The 24960-nt window shown below is 35.1% G+C and overlaps 2 protein-coding genes and 2 pseudogenes across 2 annotated transcripts; 2 read left to right on the top strand and 2 right to left on the bottom strand.

Annotated features, from left to right (window-relative positions):
- The window catches only part of LOC139865596 (UDP-glycosyltransferase 73E1-like), a 12241-nt pseudogene extending 1261 nt beyond the window's left edge, over positions 1 to 10980 (top strand).
- Positions 10981 to 12572: 1592 nt separating this feature from the next.
- On the bottom strand, positions 12573 to 13938 carry LOC139866420 (S-adenosylmethionine synthase 3-like; annotated as a pseudogene).
- A 1761-nt stretch (positions 13939 to 15699) lies between these two features.
- On the top strand, positions 15700 to 17173 carry LOC139868479 (UDP-glycosyltransferase 73E1-like). Its single transcript, XM_071856814.1, has one exon. The coding sequence runs from the start codon at positions 15700 to 15702 to the stop codon at positions 17152 to 17154; it is 1455 nt and encodes a 484-aa protein (XP_071712915.1). The 3' UTR covers positions 17155 to 17173.
- A 456-nt stretch (positions 17174 to 17629) lies between these two features.
- Positions 17630 to 19284, bottom strand: LOC139866898 (UDP-glycosyltransferase 73C4-like). The gene has a single exon (XM_071855192.1). The coding sequence runs from the start codon at positions 19240 to 19242 to the stop codon at positions 17740 to 17742; it is 1503 nt and encodes a 500-aa protein (XP_071711293.1). The 5' UTR covers positions 19243 to 19284; the 3' UTR covers positions 17630 to 17739.
- Positions 19285 to 24960: the final 5676 nt, after the last annotated feature.

The raw sequence follows: 24960 nt of genomic DNA, 5'->3' as shown, positions 1-24960 counted from the left end.
CATTCCCGTGTCCGGTTAAATGAACGATTATTAGTACTTATAAATATCCCGCCCATCGTGTCCGATCGAGTGTATATGGTTATTTATAGGTATGTCCAATTGTAAATCTTTATATTAAATTAACAAACTATCATTTAATTAAACAAATATAAAGCCCATTAGTAGCCCATTGTCTAATTTTCACAAATGTTGTTCTTTTATCCAAACCCCAATTATGGTACAAAGCCCAATTACCCCATCTTAATATTTTAGCCTGTGACGATCGCTCCAAATCCATATGGACGAACACGTCATTCATTGATTTCATTGCGAGGTATTTGACCTCTATATGATACGTTTTGTAAACATTGCATTCTTTTGAAAAGGCACACCATAAATGAATATTTAAATCAAAGGTTTTCGACATCTGATGATTTTTACATATAGACAATCACTGTAAATAATAGTTTACAATAGTACTTCTGTTGACAATGCAGTCAAACTAATATACATGGTGATGATTTGGTGAATGCAACGTTTCCTTGAAAAATATGCCATGTAAGACTCCATGCACATAGCTTGTCTAACATATAAGCAAACAGCGGAAGACTTCTAGAGAACCTGAGAATAAACATGCTAACAAGTGTCAACACAAAGGTTGGTGAGTTCATAGTTTTAATGTTTTGCATAATCTGTACAAAAAAGTGAATCACAAGATTTCAGTTGTTCCATCCAGAAACGTTTATCAAAATATTCTACGAAATTGAGCACCCTGGTAACTAAACTTAACGTATATATAATTTGTACCCTTTGTATAATCATCTTAAAAATACACGCAAACCAACGTGTACGCTTCTCAAATAGCATACGCCCGTTAAAAGGCTAGTGCTCTATCTCGGACGGGGATGTCAAGCCCTATGGATCCATATACTGTTATTCGCGCCCACCAGTCCATATCCTATGTACTGGCAGCTACTAGTTACCAAAGCTAAGGGATTTTCGGTTCAAACTCAGTGTAGAATTAAGTATATACTTGTATCCATTGCGTTTAAAATAAATTGCATGTATTCTCAGTCCAAAAATATAGATTGCAAAAGCAATTAAAAAGGAAGCAAATGAAACTCACTTTAGCAGCATATAAAGTCGTTCACCAAAATGTGACCGAAACTCGGATTACCAAATAACCGTAGATCTCAACCTAGAGAACATATGTTGGTCAATAAATGTTTATCAAGCTAGGTCAGGTCATAGTGTATCACAATCCTAATGCTCGAAATCGACATACAAAAGTTATCCAAAGTCGTTTCAAAAAGTCAATTTTGGACAGTTGTTTAACAAAACGAGATGTACCTTATATAAGGATTCATTTACTCGGTTGGTAATATTCAAAAATCCAATTTATCAATCTTACAAACAAGTTGTTTAAATATTAATTGCAAATTCAAAAGCAATTCTAATTAACGTCAATTATAATTCAGTTGATCATATCTTTTAATCCGTTCATCGAAACTATTCGATATCTAAATGAAAAGTTATTGATTTTTCGCCAGCTTTCCAAAAACATGTATATCATATACCTTTTACTAGTAATATATGTATTTAATTAGTGATTCATTATAAACTATTTAACGATGAAATTTAGTATACAAGCATGCATAAACATATATACTCGAGCACTAGACATATATACACTATTAATATATAAAAGATAAGATATGAATGCTCACTTATCAATATTGAGATTCAATATTGCAGGAAAGTATGTAGACGCAACAGAGATGATAAACAATAGGTTTGACTTGCGAACAGTACCCATAACCTCCATAGCTATAACCCATAATTTCCTTAGCTCTATCCCGCTCGAAAACATATTTTGAAAGTAACACGCTCATAACCTCGTCGTAATATTTTATGTATACATATTAATAATACCCTTACTAATACTAATACTAAATATTATTATTAATATTAATATTAATATTTATAATAATATTAATATATATATATATATATATATATATATATATATATATATATATATATATATATATATATATATATATATATATATATATATATATTTATACAGAGTGCATGATGAGATGAAATGAAAATGAATTACACGAATCAGGCTTCGAGCGAATTTATAGAGTTTTGGCCACCATACTCACCATGCAATCGCATGGGTCTTGGGCACTATGGCCATGCGATCGCATGGCCTCCCTCACCAGCTCACACTCCGTTGTTTTCTTGTGTGTCGACATGTTTTAATAATACCTAAATTGAAATTTAAAATTTTAAAAAGTCGTATTTATTAAATTCTTCAGGGGTATTCTATGTAACTTATAATTAATAATTTCTATCATGTCGTTTTTATGTGAATAGTAAATGAATTAATTTAAATTCAACTATTTAAGCTACACGTTGTACGTTGTGCTTTACAAATTGTACATTATTAATTTAACTTCGTTTCTTAAAAAAAATACAAAAATTATATCATAAAAATAAAATGACTTAATACGTAAAATTTTTAATTTGAAATAGCATCGTTTAATAGTAAATTTTTAATCATTTCATATATAAATATTATTCGCATGATTCCGTATATATCGAAAACTCTTATATTTATTAAAATATGTATATAGTACATGTTATGATGTTCGTGAATCGTTAGACAAACAGGGTGGTCAACCGTTATATAAAAAATCATTTTCAAAAGTTTTAAAACTTGTCAAAATTTCATTGCTTATCATGTCGAAAATATTAAATCATATAGAGAATTGGTTTAAATAAGTTGAAATTTTTCGGGTCATCACAGTACCTCCCCGTTAAAGAAATTTCATCCCGAAATTTGAGTGAGGTCGTCATGGTTAACAATAAAAATGTTTTTATGACGAATATTAGTTGATAAATAGAATTTCTATCACCGTTGAATAATATGGATAAAACAATCCAATTACTCGAAGCGTATGAGAGAAGTTTTCGTAATAGAGTGAAATGAAGAATAGAGATTTGTCTTATCTCTTGACGTAGTAACGATTGATTTTCGGAATTTAAGGAATAGAAAATCTTCATAATTTAAATAAGATTTGATTCTTCGGGAATTAAGGAGATTAAGATCTTCTTTAATTAAATACGTAATCTGCCTCGATTGCTATGTCTGATATTTCACTATAAATTGACCTCTTCCGTTTCATTTATTTTCACCACTCCTATAAGCTTCTTCCTTATTTCATAATTCCTAATAGATTGTGAAAATGCTTAATCCAGTTCTGATTCTTGATATTTTCTTGGCTATCGTATCCTTCATTCTTCTTTTTCATCTGCCACCAGAGGAGGTTATTTTCTTCTACTATTACCTTGGGGTTATAGTGTTTTTCATTCTCCCGTGTCTTTATATTGCTATACGCATTGATATACACGGTTTGTAATTTCAGGTTTGTTATCGGGCTTTATATCTCCCCTTATATTTCAATGTCTCTACTTCTGTCTTCTATAATCATTGTCATTCACAGTTAATACTCCCTCTTATTTTCTGCGATTTATACTCCAATTTCTATTTCAGAGCTTTGTCCCTTAGTTTCTTCTTCTTGCGATTAGGCATCTCTTGTAATGGTCCAGAATTCGTAGGTATGGAGTTTTGAATGAACATAGTTAATGTTCTGAGAAGGTAATCGTAATGGCACGATCTTGATTTGTCAAATTACCAGAATATCCGAAAAAGACAGAATCATCAAGAAAATATATTTTCTTGATATGTTTAGAGGTTAAATAGAATAAAAGAGTTATGTAACATGGTTCATGATGACGGTGGGATCTGTGAACCTTTATCAAGTTCCATTAGAAACTCAGCATGACTTACTGTAATATAATCACGTTGATCAAGTGTCATTATATTATACTAACTCATGCTTCAGTTCCAAACATTACTTCAAAACATCCATTTTTTTTTCGAATTTTTCAGATTTTAGAAACTAAAATAGTTTCTTTTATGATGTAACACAGATAGCGCGAAGAGGTAATGATTTCAGATAAGAATGGTTTCGAAAAATATCTTCAGAAATATGGAGGATATTTATATTGAAAGATACGATGATATCTTAGAATTTCTAATATCAGAGGATGATGAAGAATATTGTCAGCAAGGGTTTAGATTCGGAAGCAAGGTATTCGTTAATGGCTTCAGCAGATACTGAATCATTTGTATTCTTTGAAGGCAGGTTTCGTCCTTGTGATGTATCCACAGCCTCCTTCATACTTTGCTCAATCCTTTTTCCAGTTCCAAACCTTTTCTTTTTCTGAGCTTTGCCAACACACTATTCTTTATCATTAAACTTTTTATTGTTAAGTTCGTTTACAGTTTTTGCTGCTTCATCAGTACTTTTCAAAATTTTGAGAACTAGTTCGCGGTTTAAGGTGTTTTTCGGAAACTTCACATTCAAAGTACGTAAGTATAGGAGATAGATGTTATATGTACACATATAACTGTTGGAGTAGACATGCTACGAGATTTCAAAATACTGATTGCTGATTCCCAGTAATTGGCAAGACAATTCTTGTTATAAGATGCAGATGAGTAAATGATGGGGTTTCGATAAATATAATGATTTTTCAGAAAGTCAAAGATCAGTGAAGTTGTTGGTAAGTTTACTGCTAATGTGATGGAACATGATAGGTTCCCCAGTAACAAGAACGTATATGTCAAGGTTATAATTAGGTTAATCTGAAAAATCGAAGTTGACTGGTTGGAAGTGTGATGAAAATTTGATATCTTGAAAAGAATTGCAAGATTATTTTCGGTAATAACAATGTTAAAGGATCTTGTACAGTTTTGAAGTCAAAGTATAGCTTTGAAAGATGTAGAGATCTAAGAATGATGTCACCGGTTCAGAGTTATGGCTTGGATTCTGATCCGTCAATATCAGAATATGTAATTGAATTTGTATGGAAACGATTGTATATCGCTGTGAGCATAGTTAATAATTTTTGAATCAAAGTTGAAGAATGTACAGTATAACATATTAATTGTGAACTTATATATTTCCCGGGAATTACCTACCCGTTAAAGATTTCACAAGTAATATTTTGTACAAAAAAATTTTCATTACTGTCTTTATGAAAATATATGTATGTATATTTCTTCAGATGTAATACGGATTTAATGAGTTAATATCATATTAAGCTCATTTGATTTTCTGCTTGACTTAGAAATGATTAATCTCTAAAACATTAAAGATTACATAATATTTGCGGAGTTTTTCACTAATGAAATCAACACTTCATTATTTATTCTTATTGATATTCGTCAGTGAAGGATGTTGGTGCTCGTGGAATTTTTGTGAACCTTACAAGGCACAGATGATGTTTTCTGAAAAGTTTCGAGTATATCGAAATTGAAAATGTAAAATCAATTATGTAATTGATTAATACACTTGGTTTATTATGAAATGGAATTCATTAAGTTGAAACAGAGATTGTAGTTAACAATGGTTAAGTTGTTAAGGAAGGATGTATATCATTGCATATTAGTAATATGAACTAACCGAGTAGTACCTACCAGTTAAGATTCACACGTAATAGCTTAGTACGAAAAGATTTATTTTGATTTCAAAATTCATATATATTAAATATACATAAAATTTCTTCAGGGGAAATGAGTTAATACTTCATCGGTTATTGTTGCTGGTATTTCTTGGTAACTACGGTGCGTATGACGTTGATGCTCGTGGGATAGATTGTGAAGTTGAGGTTTGCGATGCGGATGTTGTTGGTGGTGGTAATGGTACTGTTGGTGTTGTTGTCGGTGGTACTGTTGATGCCGGTGATGCTGCTGGTGCTTGTAACCTTTGCACCATATTCTCCAAAGCCACTACCCGAGCGCGAAGCTCGTTGACTTCTTCTACTACACCGGGATGATTGGCGGTTCGGACGAGCGGACGAATAAGATTTAGAATGTGAGATAGTATATAATCATGACTAGATACTCTGGAAATGAGAGAGAAAATGGTATTACGAACAGGTTCGCCGGTAAGTGCTTCAGGTTCTTCGTCAAGAGGGCAATGTGGTGGATGGAAGGGATCGCCTTCTTCTTGTCTCCAATGACTAAGTAAGCTACGAACCCATCCCCAATTCATCCAGAATAGATGATGGCTAATTGGTTGATCCATTCTGGTTACACTGTCTTCGGAGTTCATGTGAATATCCATATCGGAATAGCTGTCGGAATTTAAGAAATTTGAACTAGATACGTGATCCATCTTGTATAATCAGGGAATTGATTTTTGATATAAGATAGATTATAGAATTTAGATTGGTACTCCTCAATACATAATTTACATATGTATATATAATACCAAAATCCCGTAAATTACGGAGAAATTTTCGGAAGATGTCAGGAAAAGTTTACAGTAACAGATATGCTAAGATATGAATTTTGTCGGTACACTATCTATGCAGTAAATGCAGTAAGACGTGTCTAGACTTAGGAATGATAAGCAAGTAATTTTCGACGATAAATGGTAAGCAAAACTTGGTAAAAACATATACGGTCATAGTCCAGACTCACTAATGCATCCTACCAATAACCAGTTAGACACACTCATGCAAGACCTGGTTCACTAGGACCAACGCTCTGATACCAACTGTGACGATCGCTCCAAATCCATATGGACGAACACGTCATTCATTGATTTCATTGCGAGGTATTTGACCTCTATATGATACGTTTTGTAAACATTGCATTCTTTTGAAAAGGCACACCATAAATGAATATTTAAAGCAAAGGTTTTGCACATCTGATGATTTTTACATATAGACAATCACTGTAAATAATAGTTTACAATAGTACTTCTGTTGACAATGCAGTCAAACTAATATACATGGTGATGATTTGGTGAATGCAACGTTTCCTTGAAAAATATGCCATGTAAGACTCCATGCACATAGCTTGTCTAACATATAAGCAAACAGCGGAAGACTTCTAGGGAACCTGAGAATAAACATGCTAACAAGTGTCAACACAAAGGTTGGTGAGTTCATAGTTTTAATGTTTTGCATAATCTGTACAAAAAAGTGAATCACAAGATTTCAGTTGTTCCATCCAGAAACGTTTATCAAAATATTCTACGAAATTGAGCACCCTGGTAACTAAACTTAACGTATATATAATTTGTACCCTTTGTATAATCATCTTAAAAATACACGCAAACCAACGTGTACGCTTCTCAAATAGCATACGTCCGTTAAAAGGCTAGTGCTCTAGCTCGGACGGGGATGTCAAGCCCTATGGATCCATATACTGTTATTCGCACCCACCAGTCCATATCCTATGTACTGGCAGCTACTAGTTACCAAAGCTAAGGGATTTTCAGTTCAAACTCAGTGTAGAATTAAGTATATACTTGTATCCATTGCGTTTAAAATAAATTGCATGTATTCTCAGTCCAAAAATATAGATTGCAAAAGCAATTAAAAAGGGAGCAAATGAAACTCACTTTAGCAGCATATAAAGTCGTTCACCAAAATGTGACCGAAACTCGGATTACCAAATAACCGTAGATCTCAACCTAGAGAACATATGTTGGTCAATAAATGTTTATCAAGCTAGGTCAGGTCATAGTGTATCATAATCCTAATGCTCGAGATCGACATACAAAAGTTATCCAAAGTCGTTTCAAAAAGTCAATTTTGGACAGTTGTTTAACAAAACGAGATGTACCTTATATAAGGATTCATTTACTCGGTTGGTAATATTCAAAAATCCAATTTATCAATCTTACAAACAAGTTGTTTAAATATTAATTGCAAATTCAAAAGCAATTCTAATTAACGTCAATTATAATTCAGTTGATCATATCTTTTAATCCGTTCATCGAAACTATTCGATATCTAAATGAAAAGTTATTGATTTTTCGCCAGCTTTCCAAAAACATGTATATCATATACCTTTTACCAGTAATATATGTATTTAATTAGTGATTCATTATAAACTGTTTAACGATGAAATTTAGTATACAAGCATGCATAAACATATATACTCGAGCACTAGACATATATACACTATTAATATATAAAAGATAAGATATGAATGCTCACTTATCAATATTGAGATTCAATATTGCAGGAAAGTACGTAGACGCAACAGAGATGATAAACAATAGGTTTGACTTGCGAACAGTACCCATAACCTCCATAGCTATAACCCATAATTTCCTTAGCTCTATCCCGTTCGAAAACATATTTTGAAAGTAACACGCTCATAACCTCGTCGTAATATTTTATGTATACATATTAATAATACCCTTACTAATACTAATACTAAATATTATTATTAATATTAATATTAATATTAATATTTATAATAATATTAATATATATATATATATATATATATATATATATATATATATATATATATATATATATATATATATATATATATTTATACAGAGTGCATGATGAGATGAAATGAAAATGAATTACACGAATCAGGCTTCGAGCGAATTTATAGAGTTTTGGCCACCAGACTCACCATGCGATCGCATGGGTCTTGGGCACTATGGCCATGCGATCGCATGGCCTCCCTCACCAGCTCACACTCCGTTGTTTTCTTGTGTGTCGACATGTTTTAATAATACCTAAATTGAAATTTAAAATTTTAAAAAGTCGTATTTATTAAATTCTTCAGGGGTATTCTATGTAACTTATAATTAATAATTTCTATCATGTCGTTTTCATGTGAATAGTAAATGAATTAATTTAAATTCAACTATTTAAGCTACACGTTGTACGTTGTGCTTTACAAATTGTACATTATTAATTTAACTTCGTTTCTTAAAAAAAATACAAAAATTATATCATAAAAATAAAATGACTTAATACGTAAAATTTTTAATTTGAAATAGCATCGTTTAATAGTAAATTTTTAATCATTTCGTATATAAATATTATTCGCATGATTCCGTATATATCGAAAACTCTTATATTTATTAAAATATGTATATAGTACATGTTATGACGTTCGTGAATCGTTAGACAAACAGGGTGGTCAACCGTTATATAAAAAATCATTTTCAAAAGTTTTAAAACTTGTCAAAATTTCATTGCTTATCATGTCGAAAATATTAAATCATATAGAGAATTGGTTTAAATAAGTTGAAATTTTCCGGTCATCACATAGCCCAACATCACGATTACTTCGGTTTAAATAAGCATAATAATAACTTAGCTACTAGACATTAATTTAAAAAGGTTGAACATAACTTACAATGATTAAAAATAGCGTAGCGTTACACGGACAGAATTTCGACTTACACCCTTACAACATTCGCTAACATACCCTTATTATTAAAATTATAATTATAATTAATATATATATATATATATATATATATATATACGTTGATAGATGAAGAAGAAAAAGGTGTATCGAATTCAGCAAAATGCGTTGCCTTTTATAGGCCCCATCTGGATACTGTGCACTCCGCGAGTACGGTTTTTCTTGCCTTCGAAGCTCCGCGAGTGCGGAGCTGTGGATTCCAGCTCACACTTTAGATCCTAATTTTGCCGACGGTTTTTAAAATATAAATATAATATATATATAATTTTAAGAATTATTTATATATTATATTATATTTATTTGCATAGTTGACTTGTAATTTTCGGCCCGTTGCGTCGCGCGTTGAAAGTTGACTTAGGTCCCGGTTCCGGATTTTCGAACGTCCTTGTGTACTATTTAATATCTTGTACTTTGCATTTTGCGTCTTGTACTCTTGCAATTTTGAGACGTTTCTCATCAATAATTTGAACCACTTTGATTGTACTTTGTACTTTTTAGCTTTTTGGTCGTTTGCGTCTTCAAATCGTCGAATCTGTCTTTTGTCTTCACCTTTTATTATTTAAACGAATATTACTTGTAAATAGAACAATTGCAACTAAAAGCTTGTCTTTCTTGAGGGATAATGCTATGAAATATATGTTCGTTTTTAGCATTATCATGTACATATAGTGACAACTACTAACATACTAAATGAAATTGAATCAAACTCGGAGTATTTTGTGCTTCCCGGCTTGCCTGACCGGATTGAAGTTATCAAACCGCAGACTACGCAATGGGGATAAGGAGACACGAAAGAAACAACAGAGTTGGCCGACCGAATGTTTGAAGCCGAGAAAACCACTATTGGGATTGTGGTTAATAGTTTTGAGGAATTGGAGCCCAAGTATGTTGAAGAGTTTGCAAAGGCGAAAGATAAAACTGTTTGGTGTATTGGGCCAGTTTCGTTATACAACAAAAGTTTTCAAGATATCACTGAAAGAGGAAATAAGTCTGCGATAGACGGTTATGATTGTATGAAATGGTTGGATTCGAAAGAGCAAGAGTCTGTTATTTATGTTTGTTTAGGAAGTTTATCGTATGCTTCTACGGAACAAATCATCGAACTAGGGCTTGGTCTAGAGTTATCAAATAGACCGTTTATTTGGTTCGTTAGGGAGACAAATGATGAATTTGAGGAATGGCTTTCGAAAGAAGGATATGAAGAAAGGATAAAAGGTAAAGGCCTAATGGTCCGTGGTTGGGCCCCACAAATCTTGATTTTGTCACACCAGGCCGTTGGTGGATTTGTGACTCATTGTGGGTGGAACTCGACTCTAGAAGGGATTTCAGCTGGGATCCCAATGGTAACATGGCCACAATTTGCGGAACAATTTCTAAACGAAAGGTTTATAACAGACGTGTTGAAAACTGGTGTGAGAATTGGGATGGAAGTTCCCGTTTTGTTCACGGAGCGTGATAAACCTCAAGTGATAATGAAGAAAGACGATATTAGGGTAGCGATTGAAGGATTAATGAACAACGATAAGGAAGGAGAAGCAAGAAGAAAGAGAGCTAGAGAGTTCGGTTTAATGGCGAAAAATGCAATGGAGGAAGGGGGTTCGTCTTATCTCAAAGTATCAATAATGATTCAAGCTATCGAAGAGATACAAAATGGCGCAAAATAGAATCAAGCCATCGTAACTAGCAACCCGACCTATATCAGACCACATTGTGTCGCAAATGTTACTTTGTATGTCTTGCATACGATTCCTTAAATGTATTACAGTACTTAATTACAATAATTCTCGTGTGTAATCACGTCGATCCTTGAAAATCTAAAATAAAAATAAAAAAAATAAAAAAGAGTTACGATGACAAACAGAACCAGGCCCGGTCCCGGTCCCAGTCCCAATCACTATAGGCCCTAATGACTCGAGTCCTATAAATTGTTTTCAAATACGATCCTCTCATCAACCCAACAAAACCTACAAATTTAAAGGCTTGTGGTCCAAATCTGCCCAGTCCCAGTCATTATTGGCCCAATCAGTCGTCAATCTATTATTCTTTTTTCGTTTTATACCTTTTCATGTTTTTTCTTTTCTTTATACTACTACAATTGCACTACATTTTTTTTCTTTTTCTGGACAATTACGATTTTCATGTTTGGTTAAATATAAGAAACATAGAACTAGCAAAATTTCACAATTCAGTTGAAATTTTCGGTGGTTTTATTAAACATCAAATGATCCAAGCTATTTACGACGAAATAGCAATTAGCTCACACGAAACCGATTGTATGTAAGAGTTCTTTAAGTTCTTTGTATAACATAGTAATAATTACATAAAGGATATTGTTTCATCTTAAGTTAAAGTTCATTTAAGCTAGTGTTTGTTGTCAGTTTTATCAATAAAAATAGAAAAACTAAATTTTCCCGAGCAGTGTAGAAAAATTTCAGAAGTTACCTGATGATTATCGAAAGATGATATATATAACTGTCAAAATATGATTATTGCGGAGTTTCAATATATCTTGAAAGCTCTATCAGATGACAATGACTTGCATTTTTAACCAAGGAAACACTTGTAACAATGATCACTGTTTAAGATTTGTGCATGAATATAAGGTGTTCGATGAAATGCCTGAATGAAATATATAACTTTTCTGCTTCCATTCTCGTGGTTGATTAACAAATTTAAGCAGCTGTAACAGTGAAAATTCTGTAGGGTTTGTTCACCATCATGTTTTCTGTATCAAGTTTTGTGATTGTTACAGAATGTAATATAAAGTAATTATAGTATTTTATTAGTAAGAGCCACTTATGTATCTGTTAATCTTCGATTAGGCTATTAAACACTGTAAGATCACCTGATCATCTATTTATGCTCAACACAGATTAGAACATTGTTTAGGAGAAGACCTGTATGAAAAAAATTGTGTTACCATCGAAAGGATTAGATTGTTGTGAGCAAACGATCAATGTATATCTCCATGTTAAAACAATGGTTACAAAGTGTATTTGCATGTCTTATAGTCAAATATATAGTGCCTGGGACTACTTGTGTGTTATTATTCAAGAATTACATTTTCTTATCATATGCTTGAATTTAGGTTAAGCAACAAATTTAGGTTAAACAACAAATTCCTGAAGCTTTATTTTAATTATTGTCTGCTCTCAGTTTGAAAGTATTGATGAATCCCCTGGAACAAACTAACATATCCGATACACACCAACTTTCCACTTCTATAAAGATCTAAAGAACGATTGAACGACAGGTATTATTAATATATTATATAAGCACTGTTAAACACAATCTAGAACATTTCAATCTTATGCGTTTTAACCAAGCAAAACAAAAGCAAACGAATTGAAATGAAAAAACACAACATCTAGGTAACTGCATGCTGAATTCGCATCATATTAGCCAAGTTTATTCTGAGTTCAAATTCAATGACCAAGTACATTCAAACTGTAGGCTTGAGAAACTTGACAGTCTCCCAGGTAAAATCGGGATCATCACGACCGAAATGACCATAAGCAGCAGTCTTCTGAAACCTATAGTTACCGCCCCTTTTCAAATCAAGATTAATCAACATCATCCCTGGCCTAAAGTCAAAATTCTCCTTAATCAAAACAAGGATATCCTTATCTGGAATCGTTCCCGTTTTATACGTGTCAACAAACACCGACAATGGTTTAGCCACACCAATAGCATAAGAAACCTGAACAATGCACCTACGTGCAAGTCCCAAAGCCACTATACTCTTAGCCGCTTGCCTAACAAGATAAGCACCACTCCTGTCCACCTTAGTTGGGTCCTTCCCGGAGAACGCACCACCACCGTGGGCCCCCCAACCGCCATACGTGTCAACGATAATCTTCCTTCCGGTGAGACCCGCATCACCGTGGGGACCACCGTTCACAAACCGGCCCGAGGGGTTTAGATGGAAAATTGTGTTGGCGTCAAGATACTGAGCCGGGATGACCGGTTTGATCACGTGTTCCTTAAGATCGGATACGATTTGATCGTTTGTCACGGTCTCGTCATGTTGGGTCGAGATAAGGACGGTGTGAACCCTAATCGGAACCATAGCACCGTTATCGTTACGGTATTCAACCGTCACTTGCGTCTTACCATCAGGACGGATCCACGCGCACGTCTTGTTCTTTCTGACTTCGGTTAGCTTAGCACCGAGCTTCGTTGCTAAGACATGAGTTAATGGCATAAGCTCGGGTGTTTCGTCGGTCGCGTAACCGAACATAACCAATGTCTTCTGGCTTCTTAGTAAGGTGGCCATGAACAGCCTGAGCGATATCCAGGTTCTGTTGCTCGATATTGACCAAGACGTTGCAGTTGTCAGCATCAAGACCAACATCAGCTGATGTAAATCCAATTTCTCTGCACGTATCACGGACTATCTTCTCATAGTTAACAGTTGCTTTAGTAGTGATCTCACCAAAGACCATGACCATGTTAGTCTTTGTACATGTCTCACATGCGACTTTGCTTTCGGGGTCTTGTTCTAAACAAGCGTCAAGTATCGCATCCGAGACTTGGTCGCAGAGTTTGTCAGGGTGTCCTTCGTTGACAGATTCTGATGTAAATAGGAAAGTCTCCATTTCTGTAACAGATAGATCAATCAATAAAGATGGCTTTAACACATATAGGTAACAAGTGAATTATATCTCTTAAAACATGAACATATAAACTTTATGAAACATTGTCAAACTTCAAGTTTCTAGAAAATGATCAATCCAAAATCTTCACCATGTACAAATTTCGAAACTTGAATGTTTAAACAAGTATACACAATAAAGAACTTACCTTTGTGTTGAATGATTGTGAATAAAAGAATAAAAGATAGAGATTTGGGAGAATGAGAGAAAGCTGTATGGTTGCAAGTGAGTTAGTTATACTTGTATTTATAGGTGCTGATGTGAAGGGATGTTGAAACTGCCTTATTTGGTTACATTGAACAAAATAGAACTTTTGAATTCTTGGAGCTCAAGGCTCACCAACTCAGGTTGAGTTACGTTGGCGGGTTTTGATTGGCTGATTTAGATTATCCAATCCAAACTCTACATTAGTTGATAAACAGGTTGTCTAGTTCACGTTAGTGGGTCAACAACAGCAACAATAAACAATTGCACGAATGTGAGGGGTATGGTGGGTCAAAAGTGTCAACTCCAACCGAGGCACATAACTTGTTTGTAAAGGAGTCAAACGGGTCAATATGGCTGGTTATTTTTGAGTTGTTGGGTTAGTTTTGGGTCAAATATGTTCATTTCGAGTTAAAATTTATATAAAATATAAAACTTCTGAAGTTCTTATGGTTGGCGGGCCGACCCATAACCCAGAATTAGTCTAAACCCGAGATGAAAATTATAAAAAGGTTGTCAAGATGACAGTTGAGAATCCCAGCTAGCCCAAACTCATTCGTCAAACATTAACTAACACAAATAAAAATATTTAAAATTAAAGTTGAAAAAAGAATTGTTATTTAAAAGGTATTAAAGGACAACTATTTTAAAATGGGGAAGTAAATTAAAAACTAGATGGCTATACATATAATAATACAATAATATAATTATATTATATTATAATCTGATACTAAAATAAGCTACATATAATGCCATTAGTTATAGTTGAAGCCCGGTGATAGATGTGTAGTTGTAGGGGGTATTTGTGTTGATGTAGCATAATTTGTGCAAACGAGGGTTGTTATGATAATGTTGTGTGGGATGTGGTAAAATATGCTTGATAGTTGAGCGAGAAGATGGAGAAAAAAATATTAACTTAATAAAGTACTCTAACTATTCAAAAATCAATGAAGTCTATGGTTGTGTTCATCGTTACATGCCTCACACTAAAAAAAAAAAAAAAAGTTGTCCTCACAACACCCTAGTGTGCCATGTCACACAACATTAACAAAACCACGCCCAAATATGTGTTGTAACATATAGTGGAAATTAGGCACTATGTAGATGTGTATGTCAGTATGTGATTAGCCATTTAATCTTGCATAAAAGTCAGGTAAAAATTGGCGACTTACTTTGTATACATGCTATTCACTTTTTCTTGGGGCAGACAACACATGTCGATGTCGAAAAAATAAAATTCATACACTCAACTTATTATATATTATAAAACAATTTTTCGTCTTATCGTAAAAGGCGGCTACATGTGTAATGTGTTTGTTTTATAGCAACTATTGTAACTGTGATTTTATTTAAAAATGCAAAAACGTATTGATCAAGTATTTATATTCCACGTGTTGCCCAAACAAATATATGACATAAATGCAAACGTCATTGACTCATTTCACTCGCTACAAGTAGCTAGCAAGTGAATTAAAGACCATTTCACACATTCAACAAATTATACACAACTTCTAAAAAAAAACAATGGCTTCCTTCCCCAAAGACCTTCACTTCATTTTATTTCCATTAATGCAACAAGGCCATATGATACCAATGATCGACATTGCTCGAATACTAGCCCAATACGCGACCGTTACAATAATCACAACTCCTGTTAACGCCAAACGTTTTAAATCAGTCACTGATCGTGCAATCGAAGCCAAGCTCAACATCCAAGTCATTGAACTCCAACTTCCATTAGCCGAAGTTGGTTTACCAGATGGGTGTGAAAATTTCGACATGCTTCCATCGGCTCATCTTTTTGTTAAAATGTACGCCGCAATGGACATGTTAGAAAAACCGGCAGAAAATGTTCTACGTGGACTAAATCCGTCTCCAAGTTGCATCATTTCAGATAATCAGTTTCCATGGACAAATGATGTAGCAAAAAGGTTAAATATTCCTAGGCTTGTTTTTCATGGGCCCGGGTGCTTCACATATTTGTGTTTACACATAATGATGAATACTAATATTCTGAATCAAATCGAATCCGATTCGGATTACTTTGTGGTGCCCGGGATTTCGGACCGGATTGAGCTCACGAAAGCACAAGCCGGGAGTTGGGGGAAGAGTGAGACTAAGGAAATGGTGGATTTTTTTACTCGAATGAAAGTAGCCGAAGAAGCTGCGAATGGGATCGTGGTTAATAGTTTTGAAGAGTTGGAGGTTAACTATGTTGGAGAACTTGCAAAGGCGAAAGATAAAAAAGTATGGTGTATTGGGCCGGTTTCACTGCATAACCGAAGTATTCAAGATATGGCCGAGAGAGGAAACAAGGCTGGAATCGACGAACACGATTGCTTAAAATGGTTGGATATGAAAGATCAACGTTCCGTTATCTTTGTTTGCTTAGGAAGTATGTCAAGTTTTAGTCATGAGCAAATAATCGAGCTCGGAGAGGGATTGGAGTTATCGAATGTGCCGTTTATTTGGTGTATAAGATCCTCAACCGAGGAAACGAAGAGATGGTTAATAGGATATGAGGAAAGGGTAAAAGATAGAGGCTTAATTGTTCATGGTTGGGCACCACAAGTGTTGATTTTGTCTCATAAAGCCGTTGGTGGCTTTATGACTCATTGTGGATGGAACTCGACTCTTGAAGGTGTTTCAGCCAGGCTTCCGATGGTTACGTGTCCTCAATTTGCAGATCAATTTTTAACTGAAAAATTTATTATCGACGTACTAAAGATTGGAGTGAGCGTAGGGTGTAAGGAGGTTCCGAATGCATTTGGGGAGGAAGATAAGTTTGGAGTATCGGCAAAGAAGGAAAGCGTAAAGATGGCAGTTGAAAGGATCGTGGATAAAGAAGAGGAAGGAGAAGGAAGACGAATGAGAGCTAAAGAGCTCGGGGAATTGGCGAAGAGTGCGATGGAGAAAGGGGGTTCGTCTCATCTCAACACCATGTCGATGATTCAAGATATTATCGAGCAACTTGCGTAAAAGGCTAAACCGATTCATGATGTTGTGTAGGCATTGTATTGTAGCTTTGAGTGTGATTCATTTTGCAAGTGCATTTACGTGTAACTCTTCCCGAATCATATACATTTTCAATCTAATGTATACTGTATAAAGTATATGTACGCGGTTTAACTGGATTATATATCTAAGGAATATATAAATGAATAAATGGATAAGTTTTATCTTCTTCAGTCTACGTGGGAAAGAGGAGTCTTTTTTCTCAGTTGTACACGAAGTAGCCAGATTATTTCATGACCATTTTCGACCCTAATTGTTAAGTGTTTTGTGATATATTTAAATATATAAACTTTAGGGATAGTCAAGTGACTGGATGTTGGGAAATGTTTAAAGAAGGCTCAACTTCAATTCTCACACACTACACTTTGTAGTCCAGTCTTTAAAAAAATAATAATACTATCACTAGATACCTTAGAATATGTAATAATACAAAAGTTAATATGTAAAAACTTATTTGTTACTTATTACTATAAGAATCGATCTATAACCATCAAATATAGTATTATTTCTTCAATCACGAACCATCAACTATTCATCTATAAGAAGTAATTAAGGATTTAGGTCCATTATATCTTTTATGAGTAATGTTAAGTTATTATAAGAAGACCCTCCTTCTTGTGTAGCTTTCTTAGCTTCCATCCCAAGTGCTTTTGCTTTCTTTCTTCTCTCATTTCCTTCATCCCCTTTATCCATTACTTTCTCTATAGCCTTCTTCACTTGATCACTCTTCACAGTCACCCCAAACTTTTCTTCTTGACCCCAATGAACCACACGTGGGGCCCCAACACTTTCGCCTATTCGCAACACGTCCACCACAACTTTCTCGTTCAAAAACTGCTCCGCAAATTGCGGCCATGTTATCATTGGAACACCAGCCGAAACGCCTTCCAAGATCGAGTTCCAACCACAATGTGTCAAAAACGCTCCCACCGAAGAATGTGACAATATCACAACTTGTGGGACCCAATCTCGAACTACTAGTCCTCTGTCTTTTACTCGTTCTTCAAACCCCGTTTCTTGTATCCATTTCTCAAACTCATTAGCTTTCTCACCGGCTCGAACCACCCATATGAATGGGAAATTCGACGCTTCTAGGGCTAAACCGAGCTCGATTAGTTGTGGAGGGTTGACTTGACTACTACTACCAAAACACTCGTACACAACGGATCTTGATTCTTTCGAATCAAGCCAATTCACAAACTTTTTCTCGTCCATTGAGCCGCTATTTCCTCTTAACGACTTACCTAAATCGTTATTATTAGACAACGACAATGGACCTAAACACCAAACATTACCTCCTTTTATCTTCTTATATTCCTTAACATATTCTTGCTCTAACTCCTCAAAACTATTAATCACCATACCATAAGTTCTCGGCTCGTTTTCCCTCATTTGTCCATAAGTTCTTGATTCGATTTCTCTGACCCGTTCGAGTTGCACACCCGAGCTCATTCCACTAGGATTGAACTCAGGTGGCAGTTGACCTTTAGTTATCTCAATTCTATCAGGTAAACCAGGTAGAACAAGCATGTCCGAATCGTTTAAATCTTTCAACGCCTTATATTCATACAAATGATAAGTACTTAACTGTTTAAAACAGCTCATTCCATCGAAAATTATCCTTGGTATTCGATACTTAGCAGCTGTATCATGCGTCCACAGAATATATTTATCAGAAATAATACATTTTGGTCGAGGCTTTAGCGACTCGAAACGTTCTTCTAATCTTTGTTGTAACATATCAACTGCAGTTGAAAAGTTTGGGAATAAATGTAACCCGGGTAAAGCATCTGCACTTTCACATCCTTCAGGTAGTCCATTTTCGACGCCTGAGAACGGGAGTTCGAGAAAATGAACCGGGAGCCCGGAGTTAATATGTTGTTGGAGAGATGGAGCGTATCGAACCGCGTTAACGGGTGTGGTTACAATAGTGACTAACACATTTGGTCTTTGTGCAAGTAGTTTGGCCATATCTATCATGGGGATGATGTGGCCAGGAGCTAACAAGGGGATTAAAAGAAAATGAAGTTGGTTTGTAGATTCAGAAGCCATTGAAGATATGATTAGTTTGTGTGTTAGAACTATGAATTTGATTTGAAATATGATGAATAATTTTGGGTTTTTATAGTGAAGATTTGTGTTTTTTTTATATGTGTTCTGGTTCATGTATCATTGAATTTTCTTAGAAATTACTCCGTACTATGTTTTGAAAAGTAGTTACATGGAGTAATATCTTGGTCTTGTACGGAAGTGTAAAGTCTAGAAAGTTGGAATTTTTTAATTTTCTTTGACAAGTATGGACATGGAAATCAATGTAATTGAAAAGTAAACACTTTTCAAATGATCATACAAAAATTTTGTTTTAGTTGTAGCGATTTTAACCATTAAGTAATCTCGTGAAATCAGTTACCTCATACGTCCAAAGATAAGTATATTCTTTAACAGTTATCTAAAGAATTTACAATTTATTAATTTTAGTTATATTTAAATTAAGTTTAACTCAATTTATTTATGCAATCAATGATTTAAAGTAATATATAAGGGTAAATTATGGAGTTTAATACTCCGTAATATTTACTTAGTATTTTGTTATACGTAAAAATGGTAACGAGCTTTTTTTTTCTGAATGGAGAGAGTAAAATTCAGGGGAAATGGGTTGTAAACCTGTAACATATAGTCTAATCATAATGTAGTCCATGTCCATGTGGTCCTAAGCCCAAAATGAAGTGACTTAATAGTCTAATAGGCTTGTGTGTTCAAGTTATGCAGTCATTTTGTACTGCGTGGAGGCCTAGGACCAAATTAAAGTGGGTCTATAGCCTAATGGGCTCCTATTGTTAGCTGTACCTTACAAATTGCATTACATTGTACGAACTACGAAGTATAAGAAAATTTCAGTTTGAACTATTGTAGCTTTAAAAGATCTAAGACTTATGGTTCAGATACTGACGTAGTTTTGTCTCCGCACTAGAAGTGATTCTGCTTTGGTGTTAGGTGTCGGTTCGTTTTCCGTTTCTTTGCTTGCTACTGATTCTGTGACGCCCCGTACAAAAATCAATAGTACGGATTGTCAACAACAGGTTCATTACACGGTTACAACACCATATGCTGTTTTAAAACAAGTTTGCATTCATAAAAAGATAACGTTTTTACTAACGTCGAATGTTTTACAAAAGATAATGTGCTTCTACGAATAGAAAGCATTAACATAAGTATGTGACACTAAGGTCATTACAAAACCATAGTTCGAAAATAACATAAGTAACGAATGCAAAGTAAAAAAGTTACATGATTGAGACATCTCTAACAATGCAGCGGAAGTCTAACACAGCAAGTCTATAACAGCAAGTCTAATACAACGGAAGCAAATTCGTCTAAGCACCTGAGAAATAACATGCTTTAAAATGTCAACACGAATGTTGGTGAGCTATAGTTTTATTGTAAACAACAATGTAATGTAGACCACGAGATTTCATATTCAAAACAGTATGAAAAGTATATGCTAAACCGTGGGCACTTGGTAACTAACTTAACGTAAAATAATATATCACCCCCTAAAAGTACACTTGGCGAATGCGTTAAAAAAGACGAAGTATTAAACACCCGTTAAATGCTAGCGCGACTAGCCCGAGTGGGGACGTCAAACCCTATGGATCCATATCTAAGATTCGCGTTCACCGGTTCATAAACCAATGACTAAATGTTACCGAGCTAAAGGGAAAGTTTATACCGTTATGTCACCCACACATATATAAAGTTAAAGTACTCGTGTCTAGTATGTTAAACATAAAAAGCGCATGTATTCTCAGTCCCAAAAATAGTTGAAGTAAAAAGGGAGCTATAACTCACAGTGAATGTGCGGTAAAATAGATACGAAAACGTAAGCAAGTACTAAGTCAGTCCGAAAGGTCCTCAACCTAAGTCAAAGGTTTCTAAGTCAGTAAATCATCCCAAAAGGTTTAAAAGTATGTAAGTTAAGTCCAAAGCATCATCATTATCATCATACGTAAAAGATAAAGTAAGTTTTCAACAAGAATAGAGATCGAAACAAAAGGGCTGACTTCGGACAGCTACTACGACCTCTATACAAACTGAAATGATGCGCGGCCAGTGGCCAAGGATCCGTATGTGAGTCCTTTTACCGCTATCCAATTTTCAGATCCTAACTCGATGTCGTTTGACCGTGGCAACGGTTCAAGAACGAGTAGGTCAGAAATTTCAGCACGTCGTTACGAAGGCGTAGTGATTTTCGGAAGGCTATAAATCCTAAACCGTATATCGGATTTAGGCGAGTCTTAAATGAAATATCTTCTAATCAAACCGAACTATCTAGAAATCAACTTTTCAGAAGCCTCAGGAGTCTGATCAGACCCTGAAAAATAGAAATAAGTGCTCCGGTGGGTTTTTTGGTGCTTGATGCTTATCACGGTTCTCATCCTTGATGCGTATAAGCCTCAAGTGTACAACTCTTTGATGTTTTAGCATCACTATGACCAAGTTTTAACCATCAACACACAACTAAAAGTAAAAGCTAACTTTCTATAAGTTTTGAACATCAAGGTTGTCTCTTTATTGTATAAACACAATAAAGCTTCAACCTTTGTCCTTTTGATACAAGTTTATGCATCTTCATCATATGAGATGATGAAGACTTGATTTTTATCATCATAAAAATAATAAAAAGGTTCCAAGTAAGTGAGATCTACAATAATACTTAGATCTCAAGTGTTAAGAAACCTTAAGCTAGAAAGCTTGGATTTTTACAAGATTAATGAGACCATAAGCTAGAAAGCTAAGATCTAGTAGAAGTAATGATATCATAAGCTAAAAAGCTTAGATATAAACAAAATAATAAACCCTGAGCTAGAAAGCTTGGATCTTTAATGTTCTTGAAGATCCTTAAAGCAAAAATCTAGATCTACAAGTTACATGAAGATCATAAACACAAGTTTTGATCTTTTAACGAAATAAGGAGATCTTAAGCTATAAAACTTAGATCCAACAAAGTAATGAAGATTCAAAGCTAAAAAGCTTGAATCTTTTATGTTCTTGAAGATTTCAAATCAAAGTTTGAATCTACAAGATGTAACAAGATCAAAAAACCAAAAAACTTGATCCTTTGATGATGATGATGTCGAAAATAAAGAAGGAAAAAGAAGAAGAAAATCAAGAAACTTACAAGTTTTAAGTGTGAGAAAAACTAGAGAGAATATTAGAGAGCAAGTGTGTGTGAAATGAGAATGAAATGAAGTGTGAGATGAAGCTTGAATTTATAGTGGTGGTGGTGGTGGGTGTGCTTGGTGGCCGACGGCCTAAGGGGAACAAGGGGGAGACAATTTTGCTTTTTGCATGGTGGTGGTACAAAGGTGGTGCTTGTATGTTGGGATCCCATGCAACAAAGTGTAGTAATGGCTAACAAAAATGCTAGTATGTTGGCTTAACTTAATGGGTTTTTGTCTTTCATCTTAATGGATCATAAATTCATTAATGTTGGGCTAATTTAATGGTCCATTAACTAGAGTAGGGTGGGCCTAAGTTCATTAAGGTAAAAAGTCCATTAAGACTAACCAGTGTGCATTAGTAAATTACTAAGCGTAATTAAGCAACCAATAAGCCAAGTAATTGTCATTAGAAAATAACAATTAGTTTTAAGTAGTCATAATATTCCAATTATGATAAAAGTTTAACGTGTACAAAGTACGTAGCTCGTTCTAAACGTCAAGTGACACTAACGGTCGTAAAAGCATTCGAGGATCAAGTTAAGTAATTAAATACTTAATAACACGTTGTAAGATATTAACGAAATTAATTAACATGAATAATGATTCCAGAATATAATATAACTCAGTACGCACAAATACGCATATTCGTGAAAATAATAAATATAAATATAAGTCGAAAAGGTCGGGTCGTTACATTACCTACCTATTAAAGAAAATTTTGTCCCGAAATTTTAAGCTGAGGTAGACGGTAGAGTCGGAAAAAGGTGAGGATATTTCTGCATCATCTGGTCCTCTCGTTCCCAAGTAAACTCGGGTCCTTGTTTAGCATTCTAACGGACTCGGACAATTGAAATCTTGTTGTGCTTCAAAGTCTTGACCTCACGGTCTATGATTTCAATAGGTTCTTCCACGAAGTGGAGTTTGTCATCAATCGTAAGCTCCTTGAGTGGTATGACAAGTTCTGGTTCGGCAAGACACTTCTTCAGATTCGATACGTGGAAAGTGGGATAAACAGAACTCAATTGAGATGGAAGGTCCAAACGGTAAGCGACGGGTCCAATACGCTACAAGATTTTAAAAGGACCAATATATCGCGGATTTAGCTTCCCACGCTTTTCGAAACGGATTACACCTTTCCAGGGTGCGACTTTTAACATTACGCGGTCACCCACTTGGAATTCGAGATCTTTACGTCTAATGTTGGCATAGCTCCTTTGACGATTTTGGGCCGTCTTGAGCCTTGCTTGGATTTGAACGATCTTTTCAGTTGTTTCATGGATGAGTTCGGGTCCAGTGATTTGCTTATCACCTACCTCGGCCCAACAAATCGGAGAACGACATTTACGGCCATACAAAGCTTCGAAAGGTGAGGCATTAATACTCGAGTGATAACTATTGTTGTAAGAGAATTCGGCTAGAGGCAAGTGCTTTTCCCAAGCTTTTCCAAAATTAATAACACAAGCACGTAACATGTCCTCCATGGTTTGAATCGTGCGTTCGCTTTATCCGTCAGTTTGTGGATGATATGCGGTACTCATGTCTAGACGTGTTCCCAAGGCTTCTTGTAAGGAACACCAAAATCTAGAAGCGAAACGGGCATCGCGGTCAAAAATAATCGACAAGGGTACACCGTGACGGAATACAATTTCCTTTATGTAAAGTTGTGCAAGCTTGTCCATTGTATCAGTTTCTTTCATGGCTAGGAAGTGAGCGGATTTGGTGAGACGTTTAATAATAACCCAAACGGTATCATAACCGCCTACCGTTTTTGGTAGTTTCGTGATAAAGTTCATCGTTATTCTTTCCCACTTCCATTGCGGGATTTCGGGTTGTTGAAGTAACCCAGATGGCTTTTGATGTTCCTTTGACTTTGGAACAAGTTAAACACTTTCCAACGTAAATAGCAACATCCTTCTTAAGGTTTGGCCACCAATATTGTTACTTGAGATCGTGGTACATCTTACCAGCTCCTGGATGAATCGAAAACCTTGACTTATGGGCTTCATCTAGAATAAGGTTTCGTAGATCCCCATAACTAGGCACCCAAATTCTTCCGGTGAAATATCGGAGTCCGGTCTCCTTGACCTCGAATCGAGAGACGAGAATGTTCAAGCGCTCGTGAGAAATATTCTCCTCTTTGAGAGCCTCATATTGGGCTACACGGATTTGGCTATTGAGATTTGTGTGTATAGTGATTTTTAAGGCTCGGACACGAAGAGGTACCATTCTCTCCTTTCGTCTCAAGGCATCAGCTACTACATTTGCCTTGCCAGGATGGTAACGTAGTTCACAATCGTAATCGTTCAATGTTTCGATCCACCGTTGTTGTCTCATGTTCAGTTGTTTCTAATCGAAAATGTATTGGAGGCTTTTGTAATCGGTGAAGATGGTACTTTTGGTTCCGTAAAGATAGTGTCTCCACAGCTTGAGTGCAAAGACAACGGCTCCAAGTTCGAGATCGTGAGTCGTGTAGTTTCGTTCGTGAATCTTCAACTGTCGGGAGGCATAGGCAATAACTTTCTTCCGTTGCATCAACACACACCCAAAA

The sequence above is a fragment of the Rutidosis leptorrhynchoides genome, chromosome 9 (genome assembly GCF_046630445.1).
Source record: "Rutidosis leptorrhynchoides isolate AG116_Rl617_1_P2 chromosome 9, CSIRO_AGI_Rlap_v1, whole genome shotgun sequence".
Lineage (NCBI taxonomy): Eukaryota > Viridiplantae > Streptophyta > Magnoliopsida > Asterales > Asteraceae > Rutidosis > Rutidosis leptorrhynchoides.
This window is presented reverse-complemented; position numbering and strand designations above follow the sequence as displayed.